A 24719-nucleotide genomic window follows, 5' to 3' on the forward strand; every position below is an offset into this window, starting at 1 on the left:
ACAGAATTAAAAGTTAATTAGTTTATCATATCTTTTATAGGTAATTTATCTGTTTATTTTATAGACATATTATCATTTGCATTTGTCCACATTTTGTCGATTTGTTATGCAATCATTCATTTATGTTAAGTTCGTAGAAATCGCTTGTGTTAACCACTGCCACAAATCATGATTTTTGTATATACATATTCTAACGAATGATTTATATGTTAAGGTTTGTACGGGAGCTGTGCAGAGTTTAGTAAGTGCAGTATCTACGAACCGTGCCAAAACAATGGAGAATGCCTCGCAAGTCCGGACAAGACTTACATGTGCAACTGCTCGAAGGGATGGGGTGGGGTTAACTGCACGGAGGTGGATCTTTGTGCTTCGACGCCGTGTGAGAACGGTGGCACGTGCGTGTTCTTGGGAGATAGGAATTACACGTGCACGTGTCCAGATACACACTACGGTAATTTTTGTCAATATTTTAACGAATGTTCATCAATGCCTTGTAAAAATAATGCGTCATGCATGAGCGAAAATAACACTTTTAAATGCATATGTCAAGATCATTTTGTAGGCGAGTTGTGCGAAATACCTGACCCGTGCATACCTTCACCATGTATGCACGGGAATTGTTCCTCGGAGGAAGGTGCGGGATTTAATTGTTCGTGCCAAACGGGCTATTTTGGCACATTGTGTGAATATGAAGATGTTTGCGCGCTCTATGTGCCGTGCTACCAAGGCTCATGCATAGCGAACAACGTGTCATCGAAAATTGCTGAGGACAAATACACGTGCTTTTGCGAAGTTGGATACCGGGGAAGAAGATGTGATAAAGAAGACACGTGCGAGTTATCATCTAAACTTGGAATGGCGATATGCAAAAATAATGGAACATGTATGTATAAAGAAGATGGTTCTTACAGGTGTGTTTGTGAGAATGGATTCTGGGGAGACTCGTGCCAAAACTTTGACCCATGTATCGAAAAGCCCTGTGGAACGGGAAGTTGTAAAAATGTATCGAATGAAGAATACACGTGTCATTGTAATGGCGGACACTTTGGTAAAAATTGTGAACATTTTGACACTTGCTTTAATGATCCGTGTCACTTTGATAGCAAGTGTTTAAATGTCTCGGACATGGAGTATCATTGTGAATGCCCGATCGAGCGATTTGGCAAAAATTGTGAAAAGATAAACGGATGCAAAATTAATTTTTGTCACCAGACCTCCTCCTGTATTAATGTGACAGAAGCTGGTGCAGTTGATTGTATCTGTCAGCCAGGATTTTCTGGCATGTTCTGTGATATATTCGATCCATGTCTTCTGAATCCTTGCTTGAACAACGCATCCTGTTCCAGCATTTCCGGTAAAATAAATTGCACATGCGCAGACGAATTTCATGGAAATTTATGTCAGTTCGATGATCCATGTTTTGAAAACCCATGCTGGAACGGCGGTAAATGTAGAGTTAGTGAAAAGAACAAATCAAAATACCTGTGCACTTGTGCAGACATATTTTATGGAAATCAATGTGAAAATTATGATTTTTGTGAAAATGGCTACGAATGTGAAAATGGTGGCACTTGCATAACACAGGAAGGTCAAGAGACTCATGAAATAGCACTGAATGGAAACATTTCTCTTCTCGGTCATGCCAGAATCACAAATCGCCCATCTTGCGTCTGTATCCATGGTTATGCTGGTAAGTCAAGGGTCAAGGTCGCTGTTGTCGGATTTCACTGTTTTACCTCTGTGCACCTAAAATACGTCTATAATCATGCACCTTTGTTGATATTTGTTCTTTCCCTGTAAATGTCTCTATCCATGCATTATCTGATTGTAATTCTTGAGGATAACACCCCATGTTTTCGTGTGCTTTTGTGTATGTTTCACGTTTGTCTAACATTTGGAGGGAAGCTGTTTTGTTCAATGTTGCTGGACGCTCGATTGTAATCACAGACGGTGGAGGATTGTTGTGCCAAACTAAACAGTATTTTATGAAAATTAAAGATAAATAATGAATAGAAAATAAGTTAATAAATTGAAACCTTCAATAGTGAACAATTCGATTTTTAGACGATGTAACTGTTCTGGTTTAAAACAAAAATTGTTTAAAATTGTTTTCTTGTATATTGGCATTGCTTACGCGCTAACATTTAAAAAGCTCGCAAAGCGTTTGCAGCTTATGATTATTTGTTAACTTGTTAAGTTTTTCTTTAATTTTGTGTCGTCATTATTTAAAAGACCATTAAATTGGACATTCCTTAACTCTACAAGTTAAAAAAAGACGTGGTTCCTTAATCTTATTTCAATTAAGAGACAAAATATATTTTTATTTACAGGTGCTTGGTTTTTACCTGCTTTTATTTTTCAAAGAAAGAATTGATATATCATTAAAATACTTTTGTTGCCTTTTTTTAAAACTTTGTTTTTAATGGTCTTTTGCGACTGACTGCACAAATATTTGTAACAGAATTTGAATATTGTTCACAAGTTAAACTGCAAAGGTTATGGCAAATGATGTGGAAAGGGGTTGTATACTATTAACTGTTACACAGAATTATTTATCATAGATACAATATAATGTATGTATTGTTACGTCTATGCCTAACAATAATGTCTTCATAATTCATTTTTGCCCATCACAATTTGATAATAGAACAAACATATATATTATACCGATATGTAAGTTAATTCTTGTTTATTGCATTTATTACATACAGTGAATTATAAATCTAATCAATAGCATAAATATTTATTTGATAACATTTTTCTTTTTCTCATTTGTTGTGGCATCTTGAAATCTCTAAATTTTGTTGATGATATGACCTTTATCTTTGTCATTTTTTACCTTTAGCCGCTCATAGTTCATGTTTACATTTTAACACATTTGTTTTATGCATTTCTACAGTTTACCTCTTTGACTTTATATATAAAAATAATAATATCTTTATATCTTTTCTTCCATGGTTTTTACTGTCATGTTTTAATCTTCATATATTTTCCATAAAATGTAAAGTAAATATCATGACTTAAGAAACCAGTTTTACATGTGAGCCGTGTCACGACAAAACCAACGTAATGTGTTTGCGACAAGCATGGATCCAGACCAGCCTGCGCATCCGCGCAGTCTGATCAGGATCCATGCTGTTCGCTTACCAACTCTTTTACAAGTAGAGAAACTGATAGCGAACAGCATGGATCCTGATCAAACTGCGCAGATGCGCAGGCTGGTCTGGATCCATGCTGGTCGCAAACCCACTATGTTGGTTTTGTCATGACGCGGCTCATATATTATTTTGTTCAGTGTAATAAAGGCGCTTGCATGTCTTGTCTTCTACCCCGCGCGTTCATTTGTCCATTTATATACAAATCAGAGCTTACAAATACATGTATGTTGCTTTTTATGCTGCGGCAATAATTTGTACTTCAAAAATACATAAATGTGTGCATTTCGTAAAAATATTTGCTAAACATCTTTCTCCATATTTAAACTTTTCACCGAATTAATTATTCAATAATTCTATTAAAAAATCATTTATATAACTGTGCTGTATATATATTAACGTGCATTTAGCTTTAATTTTCGTAGTAGTTTTATTTCGTATATAATTTTATTTTGTTTTGTTTTTGGAAATACTTACTTATACTGTTATTCTTTTATCTATAAATTTCGTGCATTTTAGGGAGTCGTTGCGAAAAACAATCCCCATGTTTTCAGTCTCCATGTGGTGACGGTCAGTGTTTGCTGAAAGGTGAAGGTCATATCTGTAACTGTCGTGATGGGACAGTGCGTGTCAGCTGTGAGGAAGGTTTGTACCATAATGAAGTATATTTAAAGAATAGATTTTAAGTTTTGGGTCAGGTAAATCACATGGCCCGCCCTGTCCGTATTGACACGCCTTTACAAACGCAGCACATATGATTTGTTGTTTTCGTCGTAGTTGTTGTTGTTGTTGCTGTTGCTGCTGCTGCTGTTACTGCTGCTGCTGCTGCTGCTGCTGCTGCTGCTGCTGGAATGTGGAATGAAAAATCAGAGAATGGTTCCTCTTAATGTTTTAACTTTATAGAATTTCTTATTACGAAAATTACCTACATTTCAATAGTCGATATCTTATATCTTAAGCGCTCTAAATTTTTCATACGTTTAAATTTTCGCTTTATTTCATGTTATATATTTCTAGTGTTTTGTGTAGAAGAAAGTTCCTCTTATGACAAAACTGGTTGGTACACCTGGCCAAGAACAAAGTCAGGGGCAACAATCCGGGTAGACTGCAGTCATGGTCCCAGCAGTATATTCAGTACTGGCTTTGCATCGCGATATTGTAACGTATATATGGATGGAACAACATTCTGGAACCTTCCGAAAACTGCCGATTGTTTGGAAGTAAGTGCATGTTTTATATGTTTACCTTTTATCATGTCCATGTTTGATGGTTGTACCATGCAATGTACGGTTTTTGAACGATATTTTCGTGGCATTTTGCCGGCTATTAGTGCTAGCTAGTATTATTTTATATACATGTTTACCTTTTATCATGTCCATGTTTGATGGTTGTACCATGCAATGTACGGTTTTTGAACGATATTTTCGTGGCATTTTGCCGGCTATTAGTGCTAGCTAGTATTATTTTATATACATGTAATTAATTTCGAACTATGAATAACTTATATCATTTTCGCATATGACAGATTTTGACAGTAACGAATTATTGTTGATTTTCAGCATTTCTACACGTTATTTGTTGTCAAATGTAGTACGTTAAGACGGATATACACTTTATCTAGCATGTACCCCTCTGTTATGCAAGTATGATTCTCTTACTTTTACGTTTGAATAGATGATGATATAAGTATCATGCTAAATATCACAACTATAGTGTGTGTATACGTTTGTTTCAGCTACAAACAAAGGACGTAAGTCAAAATCTGCGGACATTAGCCTCCCTGACCAAGGACGCTTCTGGTCTAAAATCCGAAGAAATAGCAAACATCACCAGTACACTCGAGGAGTATTTCTTCTTCTCTTTCGAAAACATAGAAGTAAGTGGTTACTTTAGTTATATCATTACAATCAAATTGAATGAGGGTATGGGGCGTCCGTGGCCGAGTGGTTAAGGTCGTTGACTTCAAACCACTTGCCCCTCACCACTGTGGGTGCGAATCCCGACAGGGACTTTGGATTCTTTCATGTGAGGAAGCTATCCAGCTAGCTTACGGATCGTCGGTGGTTCTACTCAGGTACCCGTTCGTGCCTGAAATAAAGCACGAAAGGGCACATGAGGTCTTCCTCCACCAGTAAAGCTGGAACGTCGCGATATGACCTATACTGTGTCGATGTGACGAAACCCCCCTCCCCTCCCCCCCCCCCCCCAAAAAAAAAGAATGAGGGTAGGGTCAAAGCTGTGTTAATAGCCACTTTCATTTAACGACCATTTGTAAAAACGGTAAATAATTTTCTTAAATCTTTTTCTTTTTTACCATAACTGAATAAAAACAGCCGGACTTATTTCTTTTAAAATAATAAAATAACTCATTTCAACGCCGACGACTGTTTCCATCTTCTCATTCTTTTCTTCTTTTACAAACATTTCTGAGATACAGAACATAGTTCATTTTAACAGAGATATTCAAGTCACGCATGTGTTTTTTTCTGCTAATACTATTTTTACACTGTATGAAATCTGATGGTGTTTTTGTGTTTGTATTAATATTTTGTGAATGAGTATAAAATTGTCAAATTTTCTCTAAAATATATCAAAATGTAGATCACTTTATCGTGGATTGTATTGATAAATGTTACGAAAATATACCGTGGTTCCATATAACAAAGAAAATGATTAACAGGTCGCAGAATCAAATTGCAAATAACATTAGCCAAGAGAAAGTTAACATTCAAGATACCCCTACTCACACACAAAAAACTACAACAAAAAAAAAAAAAAAAAAAAAAAAAAACAGAATTTTACAACGCCTTTCAACAAACTTACAAGAACCTAACCTTATATCAATGTTTAAACTGACAAAACACTAGCTATGCAATTGTTCACAAATACAAACAGAAAAAAGTCACCAAAAAGTTGTTGCTGTTGAAATTAAGCTCGTGCGTGTGTTGCCATGCCAAAAGTTGTACTCTGTTTTCTTTTATTACACTTCACAAAATTCTAGAATTCATTCTTTGTGCCAAAATAATTCATTTTTATAAATTAATGAAAAAAAAAAGAAATACTTTATCGATTTAGAAACTGTGTACAGTTATTTAAGGAACGAAGAGCTCATGAAATTCTATGAAGTTACTGTGCTCCACAAGCCTGAGTTACAAAGTATATGGTAGTTGTGCAGTGTCATATCCGTTTTTAATGTATGTTCGTGCTTATCATATTTCGCCGCCCCGCAGCACGAGGAAAATATGTAAACCGGAAAAATGTTGCACTGTAAGTGCACTTTGTGATGACGTACTCGTGTTGCACAATGCACAAATCATGCACTGTCATGCAATGTAAAAAAATCATACACTGTAAGTGTACTCGTGATGTATCCGTACAATGCACAAACCATGCACTGTAAGTGTACTCGTGATGTAGACTGTACAAATCGTACACTGTCAGTGCACTCGTGAGGTATTCGTACAATGCACAAATCATGCACTGTTAATACAATGCACAATTTATGCATTTTAAGAGTACTTTGCACAAATCATGCACTGCAAGTTAAGTTCGTTTGAATGAAAGATTTGAACTATTTGAAACTATAAAGGAAAGCTAGATAGCGTTTTCGCTTTTCAGTCAGTATACGATGTCACAGACATGGTGTTTTATTTTCTTTTTCCAAGACAATAGGTTGTGCTGAAGCATGAGCCTTTCGAACTATCAACATCTAATTAAATTTTAGCACGTAATTCACGTATTTCTCCACGTACAATGTGGTGAAAGTAACCAAAATCCCTGCGTATCTTTCCGCAGCTTGTATCTAAGATAATATTTTTTATTTAATTGGATTGTTAACACTCTATTTATCATTAAGAGAGAACAAAGGAACGCATTCCGGTTTTTACAGGTCAAATAGTTCTAACAGATGTTAAGTATATTCATACGCGGGGATTATTTTTTTCCTCCTCTTTAATGTAGGTTTTTGTTTTTTTAAGATTTAAAATCTGCAGCAGGTGTTAAAGCTAAAAACCTGTTGAAACAAAATGAAATTTAAGAACACACGCAAATTTATCAATCTTTTTTGTCAAATTCAAACACTCATATTGTCTTTAAGCGTGAAATGAAGAAAAATGATTAATATTTTTACAGCAGATTTGACCTACGTTGGATTATTAGATTTAAAGTATTATAATCTAGTTCGCATACCAGAGACCAAGCTTAGTTTCTCGGGCAGTTTCCGGTCTATGTCAACAATTTTGAAAGCTAATTTGTTAAAGTATCAGCCAGTCCATGCCAGTTTTCTCATGTTAGAGACAAAACAAGTCAATAAATGTACAAATGCACAATTTAATTTGTACACATTTAAAATTACGTGAACATATTTTACATGTACACTTTAAAAGTGCGGTATAGAATGTAACTCAAAGTCTAACGAATAATATTTGACATATTTGTTATGTGGTCGCAATGCTATAAAAATAAATTTATTCAAATTAAGTACATTGCCTTTTTAAAGATAGACAAATGTATACATATAAGACAAGTTCAAACGTATTTGGTCACAAAATACATTCATGTTCATATAAAAAATATAAACATCACGGTTTTAATATTTTTGGCATGTAAATGTGTAAGTAGCAAAGTGTCATACAATGTAATTTGTTGGGTGGCATTAACAATATAAATGGGGAATGAAAAAAAAAATGAGGGCATTGCTACTACTTAGTTTACAGCTATTATTCCCAAACTTATAAAGTGGGGAGCAAACTGTAATGGGGTGATTCGTTCCTACGTCTGTGGGTACGTCCAGTGATCCTAGTCCTATCAATAACTTGAGACGCAATAGAGTGTGGTTTATGTAATAGGGTAGGCACGTTGCATATGGCCAATGTCAAGGCAACAATAACACGTTGTGACCAATTAATAACTTGAGAAGAAATAGACTTAACTAGGGATTGCCCATGTTGAGACGATGACTTCCATTCATTTTGAGTTTGTTAGGTCAAGGTCACAGTGGCAATTTAAGTGAAATGCTTGTCTTTACCGAGCATTTTTCTCATTCAATGGTTTGTTAAATGCATAAGTTATAAATTCATAATACTACTAGTGATGCTATACCCTAGTTTTTCTATTTTTCTATCACACATTCTTTTCTGTTTCTTGCAAAGACAAACTGTCTACCTTGTCAGCCTTACGCACTTGAAAATAGTTCTAATAGGACTACTCTTATAGAATCATTGCCCTACATTTAAATATTTGTGGTATAAAATTTTCCATTTTTTTCCGAATTCCTTTGTCTTTTTTATCTCTATTTATAAATGTATAGGTTTGTACAAGTTTGAGCTTTTAAACATTTTTTTGTATAAATTTTATTCTCAGGTCGAACAAATTTTACCTCTGAAATGGTATTCATCTTCGATGTCTGTGTCGCAGAAATAACATTTATAAATACAAACGTTCATGTATCCAACTTTTCACAGATCAATGATTCTGATATACAAAGCTTTATTGCCAATTTATTATGCTGTTTTTAGTTTAATTAATTTGTTGACGTATGAAAACATGAAAAAAAGTTACAAAATTATGAGAAAATCGACGTGTAAAACAACTAGTAGCAGAGAATAAAACTAATGAGTGATTTCAGTTTTTCTTTTCTTCTACTAAACCAGCTTTATGTTATATTTAACATCATCATTAATTTTTCGTTCGCTATTAAAACTGCTGAAGCACATCTTGTAAACTTTGTTCCAGACAAGATTGAATAATCTGATCCTTCCTAATTAATTCTCATTGTCAAGCTAAAAACGCTGTAAAACATTGTAAAACGCCAAATTACATGCAGACGACAGCTGCTAATGTAGACAAAATGAAACATAAATTCTAAAAGACAAGGTTGTCGGCGGCATTAATCTTGCATGTTATTGTATGTCTTTACGTATAATTGGCATAATCTATAGCCTGATAAACCAAAACAAATGTTTCCTTATCTGCCAGTTAGATTTACGTTGTCGTGTAAATGTTATAAATTACCATCCTACTGGTGCACCGTTGCGGATCACTACAGTAATCACGTGATAAAATAACGGAACCAGTCACAAAGGTAGTCTGCCTCCATAATTAAACTTGTAGATCAAATAAACAAATAAATTAGTAAAACTATAAACAAAGAACTTCAAAAAACTTATATCTGATTTTAAAACTAAATATAAGCGGTCTTTGCCATTGCAATAGCTACCATATTCCCTTCATTTCTTTCAAAATACCAATGCTTATCATGTTAGATGTAGGAAATATTTCAACAAACTGAAGTTTTGTTACTTCTGAAGGAAATCCTTTTATGTGAATAATGTTGTCTGTCGTTTGATGTTATCGTGTATATGGAAAGCAAAATTATTTGAAAACAAATATGTTACTTCGTAATCATAATTGTATCTATTAACATACATCAAAGTAAAACCAAAACTGTGTATTTAATATCTAAAAGGGTATCGGTTTGAGGTTATAAAGCCCAAGCTCAAACTCAGATCTCAGGCATTTGATTGGTCAGTAACTGGGGCAGAATTTACACTGATTAATGCAAATCCTGAGATTTGAGACATAGCTCAGGAAAAAGCTTTATAACTTTGAGGCCACTGGACACATTTATCAAAATCAACACTTTGTCGCTCACCATTATCAAATAGACATAATTCTAATAATTATGAAGACTCCTTTCTCTTTCTGTTTGAAGTATCTGCTCATCACTATTTGGAAACTTTTATAACTAAATTTTACAAAGTGAATAAAATAGTTTATTATTTCAAAGATATAAAAATTGTTTACTTAGTTTGGGAAACCACATTTGTAAAAAACATATATTAGTTATTTATTCATTGCTTTTATCAAACTGACTTATTGAAGTAGGCGTATGAATACGTGATGAAAATCGCATCATCATACTCTCTTGAAATATATTTCCATCAGTTGGAGAAACGTCTAGGTACAATTTACGAAATGCTTCTGACATGCAAACAATACGAACAAGAACTTCTCTTTACCATAATGCATTTCTGCCATCTACTTTGAGAGATTGGAACTTACTATCAACAGAGGTACAAAACTCAATATCTTTGTCCTCTTTTAAAACGCAAATTAAAGGTAATATAAAAAATGCCCCAAATACTATTACATAGGTGAAAGAAAATGGCAAGTCATGCATACACGGCTCCGAACAGAATGTAGCTCTTTAAACCATCACTTATTCAGAAAAATATCCCCCCCCCCCCTCACCAAATTGTCAATGTGGTCTCCTGGAAAGTTACCACCACTTCTTCTTTGAGTGTCACTTCTATAATGATATCAGACTCAGACTATTTGATGCTGTTTTTAATATCTGTACTATAACACTTCATACCTTACTAAACAGAGACCAGAATCTTAGCCATGACATTAATTCTAAAATTGTTCAAGCAGTTCATGTATATATACGTGAAAGTAATCGATTTTCATGAGCAAATAATTTGCCAACTTGACCTATCCGAATGAATCTTCTTTACCTTCTTTCTAATTCTTTTCAATTATTTATATTCTTTAAAAAAAGATCTTTTGAACAATAGCTAAAATCTTCGATTTTTTTTTCTTTTCAAATATGCTAAAATTAACTTCATTGTTTCAAACAATATTGCAAACACTGTCATAATTTAATCGCAGGGGCATACGAGGCATTATCAAAGAGACATAATTCTGATATGAAGGTTCCCTTCGGTATCGGCTCATCACTATAACTAAATTTTTACAAAGTGAATAAAATAGTTTCTTTCAAATATATTTTTTACTTTCTCTACATACGCTTAGCTATTTGTAATTAATTGTTTATTGCATGTGTCACTTTCCAAAGACTAATAATAATAATAATAAGGTAAAAAAATAGCGTTAGATCATTTACATGTTGTTTCAGTTATTTGTAATACTTAGTTGGGGAAACCGCATTTGTAAAAACATGTATTAGTTATTTATTCGTTGCTTTTAACAAACTGACTTATGGAAGTAGGCGTATGAATACATATCACGTGAAAATCGCATCATCATACCCTCGTGACTCTTTATCATTCTGTGTATTTTTTATTATTATTATTTTGTTCATTTAATTTTTTTTTTGATGATATTATTTATTCTTCCTGATCTCATTAGATATACTTTTAATTGTTAGTTTGTTTAGTAAAATATAATCTTAGTCAATGCCCTACAATTTTTAAAGACAAACAGTTTGAAAGAGTCTCGTCCACACTTGTCACTGCATTTTTATCATTTAAAATATTTCGGAAGAGACATGTTATTTTTACATAATAATTTTGAAAGATAATCTTTATCAGTCAGAGTGAAAAAAAGATCTTTAGCCCGTGTAGTTAAACCGGCTTTTTAGAAATAGTACAGAAAAGCATTAATTTTCTCCTTTTTTTCTCCTGCGTCTAACAAATTGATATTACCTGTGAAAGCAAGCTTTTTTTTCTGTGGACAGTTTGGTAAAAACAAAAAACAAACAAGAAACACTTACAACGTGTTTATAATTTAACTCCAAATGTGAAGCGCATTTCATTCTATAAAAATGAATGGAACAAGTTTATGTCTTTTCGCGGTATAATTTTCCTCCAACTGGTTCTCATGAAGGCATATGAATAGTGCACTTTAGTTGTACTATATGAATAATGATATTAAAAAAAGATTCGTCAGTCTAGCCACATGTATCTTTTTCCGATTCTCCGATGTTAGTTCTATCAAATATATTTTAATCTATTTATAGATAGCTAAGGAGATGACTATGGTGGTAGGAAATTTACTTGATGCCAACGAAAGTGTCATGATCGAGAGCAACTTTAGAAATCATTCCAGTGAACGGTAGGTTATCTGTATCATTTACAGTACTTTATTTGTATAAATTTGAATAACATACAGTCCATTACTATATGTTTATCAAAATACTAAAATTAAACAGTTGGCGGTATAAAGTTTTGTCTGACCATATAAGATGCACATGTATTTGTTTTTCATTTCCTTTATATTTACTATCAAGTTTCGGTTGCCCATATCTTCCACGACCCGAGTTTGTTTGGTTTTTTTTGTTTGCTTGTTTTTTTGTTTTTTTTTTGGTAGTGCATGATATAGCTCTTTCCAGATTCCAGACGCGACCTTTGTTCTTTTAGTTCGTTGATGAATACAGATACATGTATAGCTAACTAGGGTTTTTAAGGTCTCACAGAAAGAGCCCTAGCGTTATAAATGGAGGAGCGGGGTATCGAATCTGCGGTCCCTGGTTTGATAATCGAGCGTTATAAACAAGATATGTAACCGTCATAGCCGCTAGCGTTCAAAGAAATAACGAGCATTCAGAGTAATAAATTCTGATATTCTAAAAATGCGGAAATTCATCCTGAATATTAAGAAAAAAGGAGAATGTGAAAAAAATAATAGAGAAGGTTTATCTAGCCTGTTTATTAGTCGCTCGTTCTGCACCATCTTTTTTATTTATTGCCCTGCTGGGTGACTTAACGATGTTCTGTGTAGCCGGGTAGTGTCTGGGCTGCGTTAAGTGAATGTCGCACTCCATTGTTGATCTTTTTTTATATATTTTTGATGTTCCTTTACACAGCTAAAACATTTCATTTTATTGCCTTTTGTATGCCTAATGGGGGTTTTTATGTCAAAAGAAGTTGTTCATTTTAGTGTTAAGCAATTCAAGGTATCTTAACAACTTTTTTTAATCGTGTCTTTAATGAATTGTTGAGATGTCGGCTGGATTTTGCCTTTTCACCGTCCAACATCAGGCATCGGACGCCGTTTTTCACTTTAAATTCGAGATGTCCATCGATGCATTATAGCATTATCAGCCGTTATAACTAAATCAAAGGAATTATGCCGCGTGGTTCCTTTGAATTACTTTTTCACTTGAAATAATTTTTACCCATGGAAGCATTTTATCAAACAATGATAATGGATTAGCAGGGTAAAACACCTTGAGTTGGCAATAATGATTGACGCAGATCATTGCTTTGTGTGATTTTCAGATGGTAATTTTCCCAAGAGTAATTGTTTTCCAATTATATAATAAAACTTGTCTGATTAATCTACAATAAAACTGTCCATATTTGACAATTATTCACAATATTCAATATTTACACGCACACACACCGATTCATTTCGAATAATGTAAATGTTGTTGTTTTTTATCTTTTCGTAAAAACATATTTTCTATCTATATTTTTTCTACAAGACTACTGCGTGTTGATTTACAATTTGTTTGGCCGTATGAACGTTATATTTTATGATTAAAACTTATTTACATTTATTAGGTTACTTTCGCTGCTTGAAGAGTATTCAAAAAGGGTGAATACCACAAGTGAAATCGTCATAGAAACAGAAAACATCAATTTACAAGTAGTAAATCACACCCTGCCGGATACAAGCTACAGTTATCAACCCAAGTTAGAACAAAACAGTGTCGTACAGAAGGTATATATCAATGTTTAACATTCGTACCAATTTGGTTCTTCAGAATATAATTTATACATTATATTGAGTATATCTACGCAACTATTTTGTATAATATTGGTATCAGATTTTTGAAGATCAGTATACTTTTGTTTGTTTGGTTGTTTGGTTTAACGGAGCACAATAATAATAGGTCATATGGCACCAAAACAAGAACACCAGGGGTGTACCACCTCACTTGCTGGAGCTAGGAGTTGCATAGATTCCAGGTTATTAGAACCTATTTAGACGTCTCTTACGATCACACAGGGATAAACGGTCGCTGCAATTCTTATGCCTCAATCATAAGGAGTATACCTTTGTAGACTATTCTCAGCTAAAGCGATATATCAAATGGCTATTGTAAAGCTTTACTGGTGATACGATGTTCACCAATGTCAAATAGGTTCCGACAATAAAAGCTCCCATCTTAATCCAGCTAACTTTAATGTTTTCCTTACATGAAATAATCCTCGTAATAGTTGACGTGTGGAGCAGGTAATCCAAAGGAAAACTTCCCCTCACTCCTCCTTTACCTCCTTTACAGAGTTTGCCATAAAAATAGATGGACCTCTTAACTGAATCAATACATGAAGATGTCAGGTGTATTTCTAAACTCCGATAAAGGTACAGAATAATAGGTATCAAAATCTAAATATAAACTGAGATTTCATTTTTAAACGGTTTGCATAAATTTATCATTTCATCATCATTTTCTATCAAATAGGGTGGAATCGACCTAAAACTGCCGGCAGAAGCGCTGACGTCATCAGATGGACAGGACTTTTCGCGTATCCGGTTGATGTCCTTCCGGTCGTCGTCCTTTTTTATCCCCGAAGACGCTCCACCACCGGAAGTAGTTATGAAGCAATGGGTTGTAAGTGCTGTGGTACACGGCCGGAAACTTGAAAATCTCACTACACCAGTTGAGATAACAGTCAAAAATATAGAGGTAGGATTATATGAATAAAACAAATACATGTAGATTATAATTTTTTGTTGTCTACATACATGTATGTATTTTTTTTTCAATTTTCCGAGAGAAATTTTTATCATTGTTTTAGCAACAAAAATCTTATTCATACATGTGATCGGCATCCTTCTGCATAAATCTTGCGTCTCTCTATTGTTTTTCGAAACGTTTTAGTTTTTAATTAGACTACCTTTAGATAATTATACAGAAATTTATATCATCTGTAAAAATTATGTTTGATTCCAGGACGGTGCCAATCATTCGTGCGCTTATTGGAACGTTGAAAGTAAGTATGACCTATCCTTCGCTAGTTTTCTTTTTCAATTAGCCTTTATCATCGTCTCACGCCAAAGACTTTTTTATGTTTGGCGTGATATGTGTAGCTTTTTCTGATGTATTGTTTGGTTTCATAAATAAAGATCTTAATGTTATTAACAGTAAAAAAATGATATCCGAGGATTTTATTAGTTCATAAAATTGGAATGAATCAACCTTAGACAGAAATTGAATTTATTGTTGTTATTATTATTGATGTTGTTATTGTTATTATCAACAGTCCTGTATTTTTCAACACAGTTATCGCTATGAACTAGCAGGAAGTCTTCTTTTCAAACGTATATTATTTTTACACTTTACACTCTCAGCATTCCCAATCATCTTTTTCATTATGTCATCAGTTGTAATATTAGATATGAATATTTTACCTGAGATATTCATGTAAACATAATTAAAACAAATACAATTCATACAGGAATTATTCGTGAAATTTGGTGACCATCTTGGAAAAATAGTACATTCCACTAAATTCGTTAACTAAATTTTCAATTTCATACTTTAACTGTATTGCAAGTTATAAATTGTGCATATGCCAAACAAATGATAAATAGAAATGACAAATATTTTAAATAATTCAGTTTCTACGTTTGTCATAAAATCGGGTAACGAGATGGATGTAAAGGAAACGGGTACAAGACATATGAGCCGTGTCACGACAAAACCAACATTGTGGGTTTGCGACCAGCATTAATCCAGACCAGCCTGCGTATCCGCGCAGTCTGATCAGGATCCACGCTGTTCGCTATCAGTTTCTTTAATTGTTATAGGGTCTGTAAGCGAACAGAATGGATCCTGATCAGGCTGCGCGGATGCGCAGGCTGGTCTGGATCCATGCTGGTCGCAAACCCATTATGTTGGTTTTGTCGTGACGCGGCTCATATAATTTAGAGTTATACAGGGTCAGTTTGTAAATTGTCAAGTATTGAACAAATTTGTGGAATTGAATTATCATATCCCATTGTTTTTGTAATGCAACTCTATTGTTTCAGATCGTACATGGTCAGACGATGGTGTAGTAACAGTGGAGAGAGGGGCCAACTATACTAAGTGTTTATCGTACCATTTGACAAGTTTCGCAATCTTACTTGTAAGTGAATCATACATGTTTCCAATTCCAATCATTATAGCGTTTGGAGAATATAAAGTTACCCATTTCTTGCAAATTTTAGGTACATGTAATATGCATATTTTTAGAAACAATGGTATTATTTAATTTTATAGGACCTTGGTGCTTCTAATAGATCTATATGTTGTTTTATAGCTGTCAAATATTCTTTAAGTCTCTGCCTTTTCGAAGAAATAAAGGGATATAGAAATAGGCTCCGTACGTACGTCCGCCCATCCTTTTTTGTCTGTTTGTCTATCCGTACGGACTGACGTGACATAACGGGATAAATATCCGTTTTCATTCCATAAAATTTGTACTTTGGTGTGAACACCAATGAAAAAAAACATAACGTCAACCCATGAAGAACGTCCGTCCATCATTTCTTATTGTAATGTATTTCTATTGACACTTTTTATTTCTACAATGAATTCGTTGTTGCAGATTGGCACCTAAAAGTTTTGACTGCCTCGTGTAAAACTTCCCTTAGGTGGGGACGTTGGTAACTGTGTTTACACCAGTCTTGGATGGTATACAACTTGCGATGTAATATTATATTTTTGTTTTCTGTCAAAAATATTTCAGGATCCTAGTCCTGACCACGATCTTTCTGAGAAACACGAGCAAATATTGACCTTCATTTCGTACATTGGTTGTGGTATTTCAATGCTAGGACTCCTTCTGACCCTCATCACTTACTCTATATTCCGGTAAGTAGGCCCTTGTCACTTTATCAAGTGGTATCTATACATTAATACACGTTCTTTATCTTACTTTATTTATATATCCTGGGATCGGGCATTTAGTTTTATATGTATGATAATATTGAAGTATCATTTGTTAAATCTCTATTATTATCTAGTAAACCTTAACGTTTTTGCCACCTTAAATGTTTTGCTTATTAATTCCTTTACAATATAATAGCTTTACCATACAATCTAGCAAAATGTAAATGTGCAATTGTTTTGCAAAATGTGAAACCCTCATTGAGTAATAGAACCAATAAGAGTTCAGTTTCCAAATGATTGGTTTTTATTATCAGCCCTCGGTCTGCTTCAATGTCGAGGTGAGTTTTTGTAACTTTTCCTTTGTTTTGCAAATGTGGAAATGTTTGGCCTTCTTTTAGTTCATTGAATGTACCAATTTGTTCTAAGCTGTTTGTTTGCGTTTTTGTTTCGAAACTGTTTTGCTTTCTAACGAATGGCATTCAATATAATAAAGTGACTATTTGTAGCGGTTATGCATGATATGACCCAAAAGGTAATATATAAAAAATCTAGAGGTCTAATCAGACTCGTATTTTAATTGTCTGGATATTCTATAGTAAAACTGTGAGACTGTCACATCAACCAAATGCACACAAAAGAAAGAAAGAAAACATACCGTTAGTTTCAGCAGTCTCGACGTAAATGCGAATGATTTTCGAGTCTGATTTATTGTTAAAGTGAATGATTCTCTGGTGGAACAAAGATTGATTTATAGTTATTTTGTTTGGAACTTGGTCTGAGAATTTGAACCATAACTGATTGTAACTGAATTTGTTATCAATAAGTGCATTTCCAGAGTTACTCTGATACTCGTGTACATAGCATCTTAGCGTACACATACCTCTATAATTAATATGATTACACTCTAACAATATAGTAATATTTTCTATTATTGTTGCATTAAAGATTTAGAAATTGAAAGCGTTTAGTTAATTATTTTGCAGTTAACACGTTGTTCTGTTGCAATATTATCATTTCGTTTCATATAACGTTTCATTTTTTACACATATTTTTACTTTGCAATGTTTTCCTTTTTAGTTATACCATATTTAGCATGGACATAGTATAACAACAAGCATGAGTTTCAGTTTGGTTTGCATAAACGAAAACAAATATTTAAATTTTGTAATTTTATGTTTTACAACATATATATAGGTGTTTAATGTTAAGAAATGAAAATGCACACACTGTAAAGAGTATGCTTCGTAAAATATATAGATTCTAAATCTAAGTGCTCGATTATGGTGAGACAAGAGCTGAACTTACTGATTTCAAAGTGTAACAATTAACAATTTCGCTTTCAGATGTCTAAACCGTGAAAAGTCTGGCAAGATACTGATGAACCTCTGTGCTTCAATGTTACTCCTCAACGCCGTCTTCTTTCTCGGCTCCGAGACCACTCTGTCACTATCAGGAGATGGCATGTGTAAGGCGGTCGCCATCTTGCTTCACTACTTCCTGTTGACAACGCTCACCTGGATGCTTGTCGAGGCAATCAATATGTACCAAGCGCTCATTACCGTCTTCACAAAATATTCAGGATTCTTTATGCTAAAAAGATGTATATTTGCATGGGGTAAGATATATGGAAAAATATAAACAAATGTATAATTCATGGCCACATGTTGACATGTTAGTAACATATATCTTGTCATCGACTGTTGTAAATCATTGCAAACATATATCTATCTTAAATTCCAGCAAATAATAGAGGCAATGTTATATGCTTATTTCTGGGTCCGATGTTTTAAAGAAATTTATTGAGCTAAAACTCAGATTTCGGGCATTGGATTGGATTGGTGGTAAAACCGGTATATAATGTACACTGACCAATGAAAATCTTGATATTTAAGACAGAGCTCTGAAAGAAAGTTGTATAACCTCGAGCCCTGTCTGCAACTTTGTGCAGTCTCGCAATATTATATGTACTACAACTTGTTAATAAACATGTCTATAATCAAAGCAAGCAAATTCCAAAGATGAAATGAAACTGATTGGGAAAAAAACTTTGATAAAAGAATATCCAACCATTATTTTAGATGAAACATGTACAATCATTATTATAAGCTCTACAATAAAACGGATCTTAATGTAGCGTCACATTGGGGACATATTAGTTAATGACGTACAGTGTAACTTTTATATTTTCGTATTACAGGGGCACCAGCAGTGATTGTGATTGCAACAGTTGCTATTAGTGTCGATAATTATAAAACGACTACAGAATTGTAAGCATTCATAATGTTTTAAACAATTTACAACAACCAAAAACAATTAAATTTGTATGTACAAATACTAAGATACAAACGATACGTTAACATACATGAATATTATTTCGTTAAATCGTACATTTTTTATATTCATATACCACCCTTGTTACATTTTGTGAAATTATTACATATTAGATATCGTAAACATAAGAAGTTAAATAACAATTTTTATATGCCTCCTCTTAACATTTGTATTATCACTGTTTTACAGGTGTTTCTTATCACAAGGCAATCCTCTGGCTTTCTACATTGCCCTTCTTGGACCAGCTTGTCTTATCCTGCTTGTCAATTTTGCTGTTTTTATCATGGTATCCCGCGTCATCCTCAAACCCAAATTCCATGGACAAGTCGGAAAAAACGCGTCTGATTCAGTAACACCAGCGCAGATACGTGGTGCTTTCACTGTCATGACGCTTCTTGGTGTCACGTGGGTCTTTGGACCTTTTGCCATAAATGAGGCAAAGGTTGTCGTAAACTATATTTTTACTATACTTAACTCTTTACAAGGATTTTTAATCTTTGTGTTCCGGTGTTGCTTTAATCCGGAGGTTAGAATGGCGTGGGTAATGTTGATAAAAACGGGTAAATTCAAGCGCAGGAAGGGTCCAGCTACCGCTTACACTTCTGACTCTACGTCCTCTAAAAGTGAAAGCAAACTTAATGGAAGTGTTAATGATACTATGAAATCTAATATGTATAATAGTCTTGGAAAGCAGCGAAACGTGTTAAACAATGACAAAAACCTTATTTCCAAGAACACCAATATGCAAGCCAAAACATCTAACGATCTCCACGGTTACTATGACGACCCAAGTCATCGAGGTCGCGAGAGAAGAAGTGGAAGTTCAGATAGCACAAGATTGTATGGGAGAAATTATGACAATTATGATCGGAACGGTTACCGCAGTAACGGAAACCAATGTAGACGCTCGAGCGACCAATCCGCGCCTATAACGACAATTTACACAGGACAGTATAACGGAGTGAAACGACATTCAGGGTATATGTCAAATCAAGACGAATTTACCAGACTTTGAAAAGTATGAACATAAAGTACAGCATTTGTACATATACAGTAACAATATTTCATGTCCCGAGAGATATAAGTTCAGGCGATCTTGACTAATAAATAGGCCAGTGCTCAGAGATCGACTTTGTAAAGACGCTGTATTGTGACATCAAATTTGAATGATTAGACTAAGATAAAAAGTATACATACATTCAAGAAGCGGCACTAAGATCAATGTTATCTGTTAAATATTAACTGATCATTGCAATGTGATTGTTCAACTAAAATATATGTATAAAGTAATTCTTGCTAGTAAATGAATGTATGAAGAAGTTCAGGATATATCTGTTTGTAAACATGAAATATTTGAAAGACCATGTTGCAAACAACTGGTAAATTTTGTGAAGTAAAGCACACCGAAAGCAAGATATGAAATGCACTTATTATTCATTCATTTTTCCAAATCATTGAATGAATGTTAAAATAGCGCGTGCAGGAATAATTTGATATTAATTAGTTATTTGTTACATTAATCTGTTGATACGACAAGCTTGTAAAAAACTTTACTGATTGTTTAATACATGGTATGTTGGTGTTGCGAGCTGATTATTATTGTTTCTGTTTGACCAAGTTATATTTGTAGAAAAAAACGACTAATATAGGAGGAACTATAGAAAAAGGAGTTTATGATGCTGATTTTGTAATCTTGTTGTTTATATTAACAAAATCTTTATCTTAAATTTTTTACATGTTGTTTTGTATGTTGTATAAATGATTCATGTTAAGAAAGGCCACTATATGTGATGAATGAGATGTTATTTAAATGTTCTTACGCCCGATTTAACCAGATAGATGCGTTGATAGTTTTTCCGAAGGCATGTTGATATTTCTGTGGTCAAGAAAGGTGCGACATGTTAGAGGGCGTTCGGTGTAAACTGAAAATTTTGAGAGTAGTGATATTTTGTTGAAAATTTTGTAAAAAAAAATGTTATTTAACAGATTCACATCCATTTTTTCACAGTATTACATGTACGTATAATACCATATTGCTTAAGATTATGTACTGTGTATCCAAATATGTGACGTTTTGTAGATGATGATAATCACTCTTATTCGAGTTTGTATGACTTTTAAAATGGGTTAATGAGTACGAAAATGTGACATTTTTCGTCTAAATACAGTTATAATTGCTATTATCATTATTATTATTAGATAGTCGAACTTTCACCGAAGTAAACACTTCAAATGATAAATGAACAAATAAAAATTTATTCTTCTGTCGGACTTTGTATCTCATTCTTAGTGTGGCAATATTCAATAGGGCAAAGAAAAGTGACACAGGAACCATCTGTTTACAGTTTAGAAAAGCTAAAATATTATTAAATAATGACACGAACTTTTGATGTGTAAAACTGAAGTTTGTGAACTATTTCTGGTCAGGTAAAATTCTTACGACAGAAGATACTGATTTACTTTTACTTAAGTTACTCATATTCAAACCCGTGTATTGCCCAAACACGTTTGTACGTTTAAGTATTGTCATTCATTTTAATTGTAATATGTTTATTATTTATGTTTGTACATGTGGTATTAAAATAAAATATAAAAGTATACCTTAGACATGTGCTGTCCTACTTGTCTTTCCCCATGCCAAATGCAAAAAAACGACAACTAAATCACGTATGGATCAAGATTTTAAGAGTTTCTTTTTTATTATATTGTACGATCATCGGTAATAATATTTGACAACTCAAATTGATCTATTATACGTATATTTTTTAAATTACTTTTTTTAACTGTGAAAATGTCACTAGCCGCATTGAAATATAATTCATTTCTTTTATGTTATATCTAATTTCAACTCTAAGCAGGGTAATCGCTTGGGCAGTATATCATTTTGGAGTTCTTTTTCAATTAAATGAAAGTTGCACATTTTTTTTATTTCAATGACAATTCAATATAATGTTACAATTTAGCTTTATTCTTTCCGTGTTACTGTTTATAAGTTTAAATGAAAAATAGGCCATCAAAGACAAAACGCAACAATTTGTGTTATGCGCACGCGTACGGTGGTGTCAACATATGGTCATAGAATACGAGACTGGTTCTATTTTTAGATCGGGGCAGTGAATATCATACTTCTCCCACTGATTATGATATATAATTTGTTCTATCGACTACTATTTGGACCAGTTAGATTGCAGATGTTTTAGAGGCAATATTCTCACAGAGAACAGAGACAAAATACATAATATTTAGCAGGTTTTATTTCATAATTTCTCGTCGACGATTCAGAAAAAGTTGATCTTCAGCCCTTCCGGTTCCATATCTTATAACTGGGTAGTCATTTTTAAATGTAATTTGAAAATACTTTATACTAGTACATATATAAAGAAATAAGGCTAACCAGAGTCATCCTAAGTTATATTTTACATCTAGTGTGTTATTGAAGTTCAATTAAACTCAGCATGTATAATAAGGAAAAGAAGCTCATAAAATGCTAACATATCCAGTTGTGCATGATTGAGTTATGGCCCTTCCAATTTAAAGAAGCATCATCTAAGACAAACTAGCCTCTGTCTGTTAAATGTAGCGCCGATATATGTCCAAACGTCGAAAAATGTCCAAACGACGATAAATGTCCAAAAATTGACGATAAATGTCTCAATCGCCGATAAATGTCCAAAACTCCTTTAACGATAAATGTCCAAAAATTAACGAAAAATGTCGCAACAAATTAGGTGCTCATAAATGTCCAAATCGGTTAACGATAAATGTCTCAACTTTTCATATGTTAATTTGTAATTTATTGTATTGGATACTGTAACAGTCTATCCAACTAACCCGTGATTTTACCCTCTGGTTTACCCCCGACGTAAAATGTATGATACATTATTGTGCATGACCAGTTGCAGATCCGGATGGGGCGCGGGGGTATGTGCCTTCTTAACTCACCGACGCAATACGTTTTAGCATTGTTTGTGTTCTTCAATATTTTTGTGCCCCATATAGCGTTGCCATTGTCCGTCCGAGTGTCTAAGTGTCCGTCCCGAAAGTTTGTGAATGGTATAGGGGCGTGGACAGAGTTGCATATTCCTTTACTGTCAAGTGGTCAAAAGTTAAGAAAAAATATGCAACTCTATCTGGCAAACAAAGCAGTTAACCTGTATAAACCATGTGAGCTAATCAAGGGGTTAACTGCATTAACAGTTTAAAATCTGACCTACTGATTCAACAGCGAACAGTGCAGACCTTGACAGGATGACGCATTTGCTTGTCGGGGGATATGGTTCGACAATGGTCGTTTTAAGCATATACGCAACACGTGTTAAATGGGTTTTGTGACTTTTCTCTTAAGTGCTGCGAAGACGGTCTATCATGCTACATTGATTTAAGACATTTGTATTTGATTATTACTCATTCGCGCGTGGTGGACTGAACGCCACTGCGGGGCCACCGCCTTACAAATACAGAGTTTTGAAAGGCTACTTACATGTGAGGGTATTCGCTATTAAACACCAGTAATTGGTAGTTAAGGTTTTTGTATGTCCCTACAGTGTGGCACTTTCAAGATCAACCTACATGGTTGTTATACATGAATATAATGTATATATATAATCAAGTAAATGTTCAACTAAATAAGGGGAAGTAACTGCTATATTACCATTTTACAGCTTCTGATTGGCTATAATTATTTCGTGGGAACAAGATATTATCTCGTGGGAACAAGATAATATTTCGTGGGAACAGATAATATCTCGTGGGAACAAGATAAATAACTTGTGGGAACAAGATAATATCTCGTGTGAACAAGATAAATAAAGACATCCATGTGTCACATCTGTGCCACCGTAATAGACACTTGACGTAATAGTATGTTTTCTTGCTGTGCTTGTTGGATACAAACATGTACATTTAAAAATACTTATATGTCAAATATTAACTTAACAATATTATATATGTAACACATGGCTGTCATTTTGCATTATGCTAACTGGTTACTAAAGCAATTATCGTTTTTATCAATACAGAGTTATGTAAGAGTTATGTACCCCATGGTGATATAAGAAATATTCCCCGGGAAATATATTCTAGGAGGGTACGTTACGATACCGAAATCAACTTGATTTCGGTAAAGTTACCGAAATCAACTTTTCATTACCGAAATCAACTCGTAAAAACCAAACTAGTTAAAATATTGCTATTATTTCTTCATTATTTGATGAAAAATAGTGAAATAGACTTTCAGTTAAAAAATCTATTGAAAATATTATATTTTAATGATGTTATTAACAAAAATGTAATTATTGAGTTACTTCCCTTTGTTCTAAACAACTCGTTATATGTGTTTAGCATTACCGAAATCAACTCGTAAAAACCAACTTAGTTAAAATATTGCTATTATTTCATCATTATTTGATGAAAAATAGTGAAATAGACTTTCAGTTAAAAAATCTATTGAAAATATTTTATTTTAATGAAGTTATTAACAAAAATGTAATTATTGAGTTACTTCCCTTTGTTCTAAACAACTCGTTATGTGTTTAGCATTACCGAAATCAACTCGTAAAAACCACTTTAGTTAAGATATTGCTATTATTTCTTCATTATTTGATAAA

General features: G+C 33.6%; 1 protein-coding gene across 1 annotated transcript in view; it reads left to right on the forward strand.

The window, feature by feature from the left end:
- LOC132758082 (uncharacterized) overlaps window positions 1-21720 on the forward strand; it is a gene marked incomplete at its 5' end in the record, with an annotated part of 37049 nt that extends 15329 nt beyond the window's left edge. The window contains 14 exon segments of the mRNA XM_060749598.1: window positions 215-1690; window positions 3675-3800; window positions 4173-4375; window positions 4891-5031; window positions 11917-12011; window positions 13463-13622; window positions 14368-14592; window positions 14860-14899; window positions 15939-16036; window positions 16640-16764; window positions 17097-17120; window positions 18126-18397; window positions 18980-19049; window positions 19303-21720. Of these exon segments, the coding sequence (XP_060605581.1) occupies window positions 215-1690; window positions 3675-3800; window positions 4173-4375; window positions 4891-5031; window positions 11917-12011; window positions 13463-13622; window positions 14368-14592; window positions 14860-14899; window positions 15939-16036; window positions 16640-16764; window positions 17097-17120; window positions 18126-18397; window positions 18980-19049; window positions 19303-20128 (3881 nt within the window). The 3' untranslated portion in view covers window positions 20129-21720.
- Window positions 21721-24719: the final 2999 nt, after the last annotated feature.

This window comes from Ruditapes philippinarum, unplaced genomic scaffold, assembly GCF_026571515.1.
Source record: "Ruditapes philippinarum isolate M1 unplaced genomic scaffold, ASM2657151v2 ctg3971_1_1_1_1, whole genome shotgun sequence".
Lineage (NCBI taxonomy): Eukaryota > Metazoa > Mollusca > Bivalvia > Venerida > Veneridae > Ruditapes > Ruditapes philippinarum.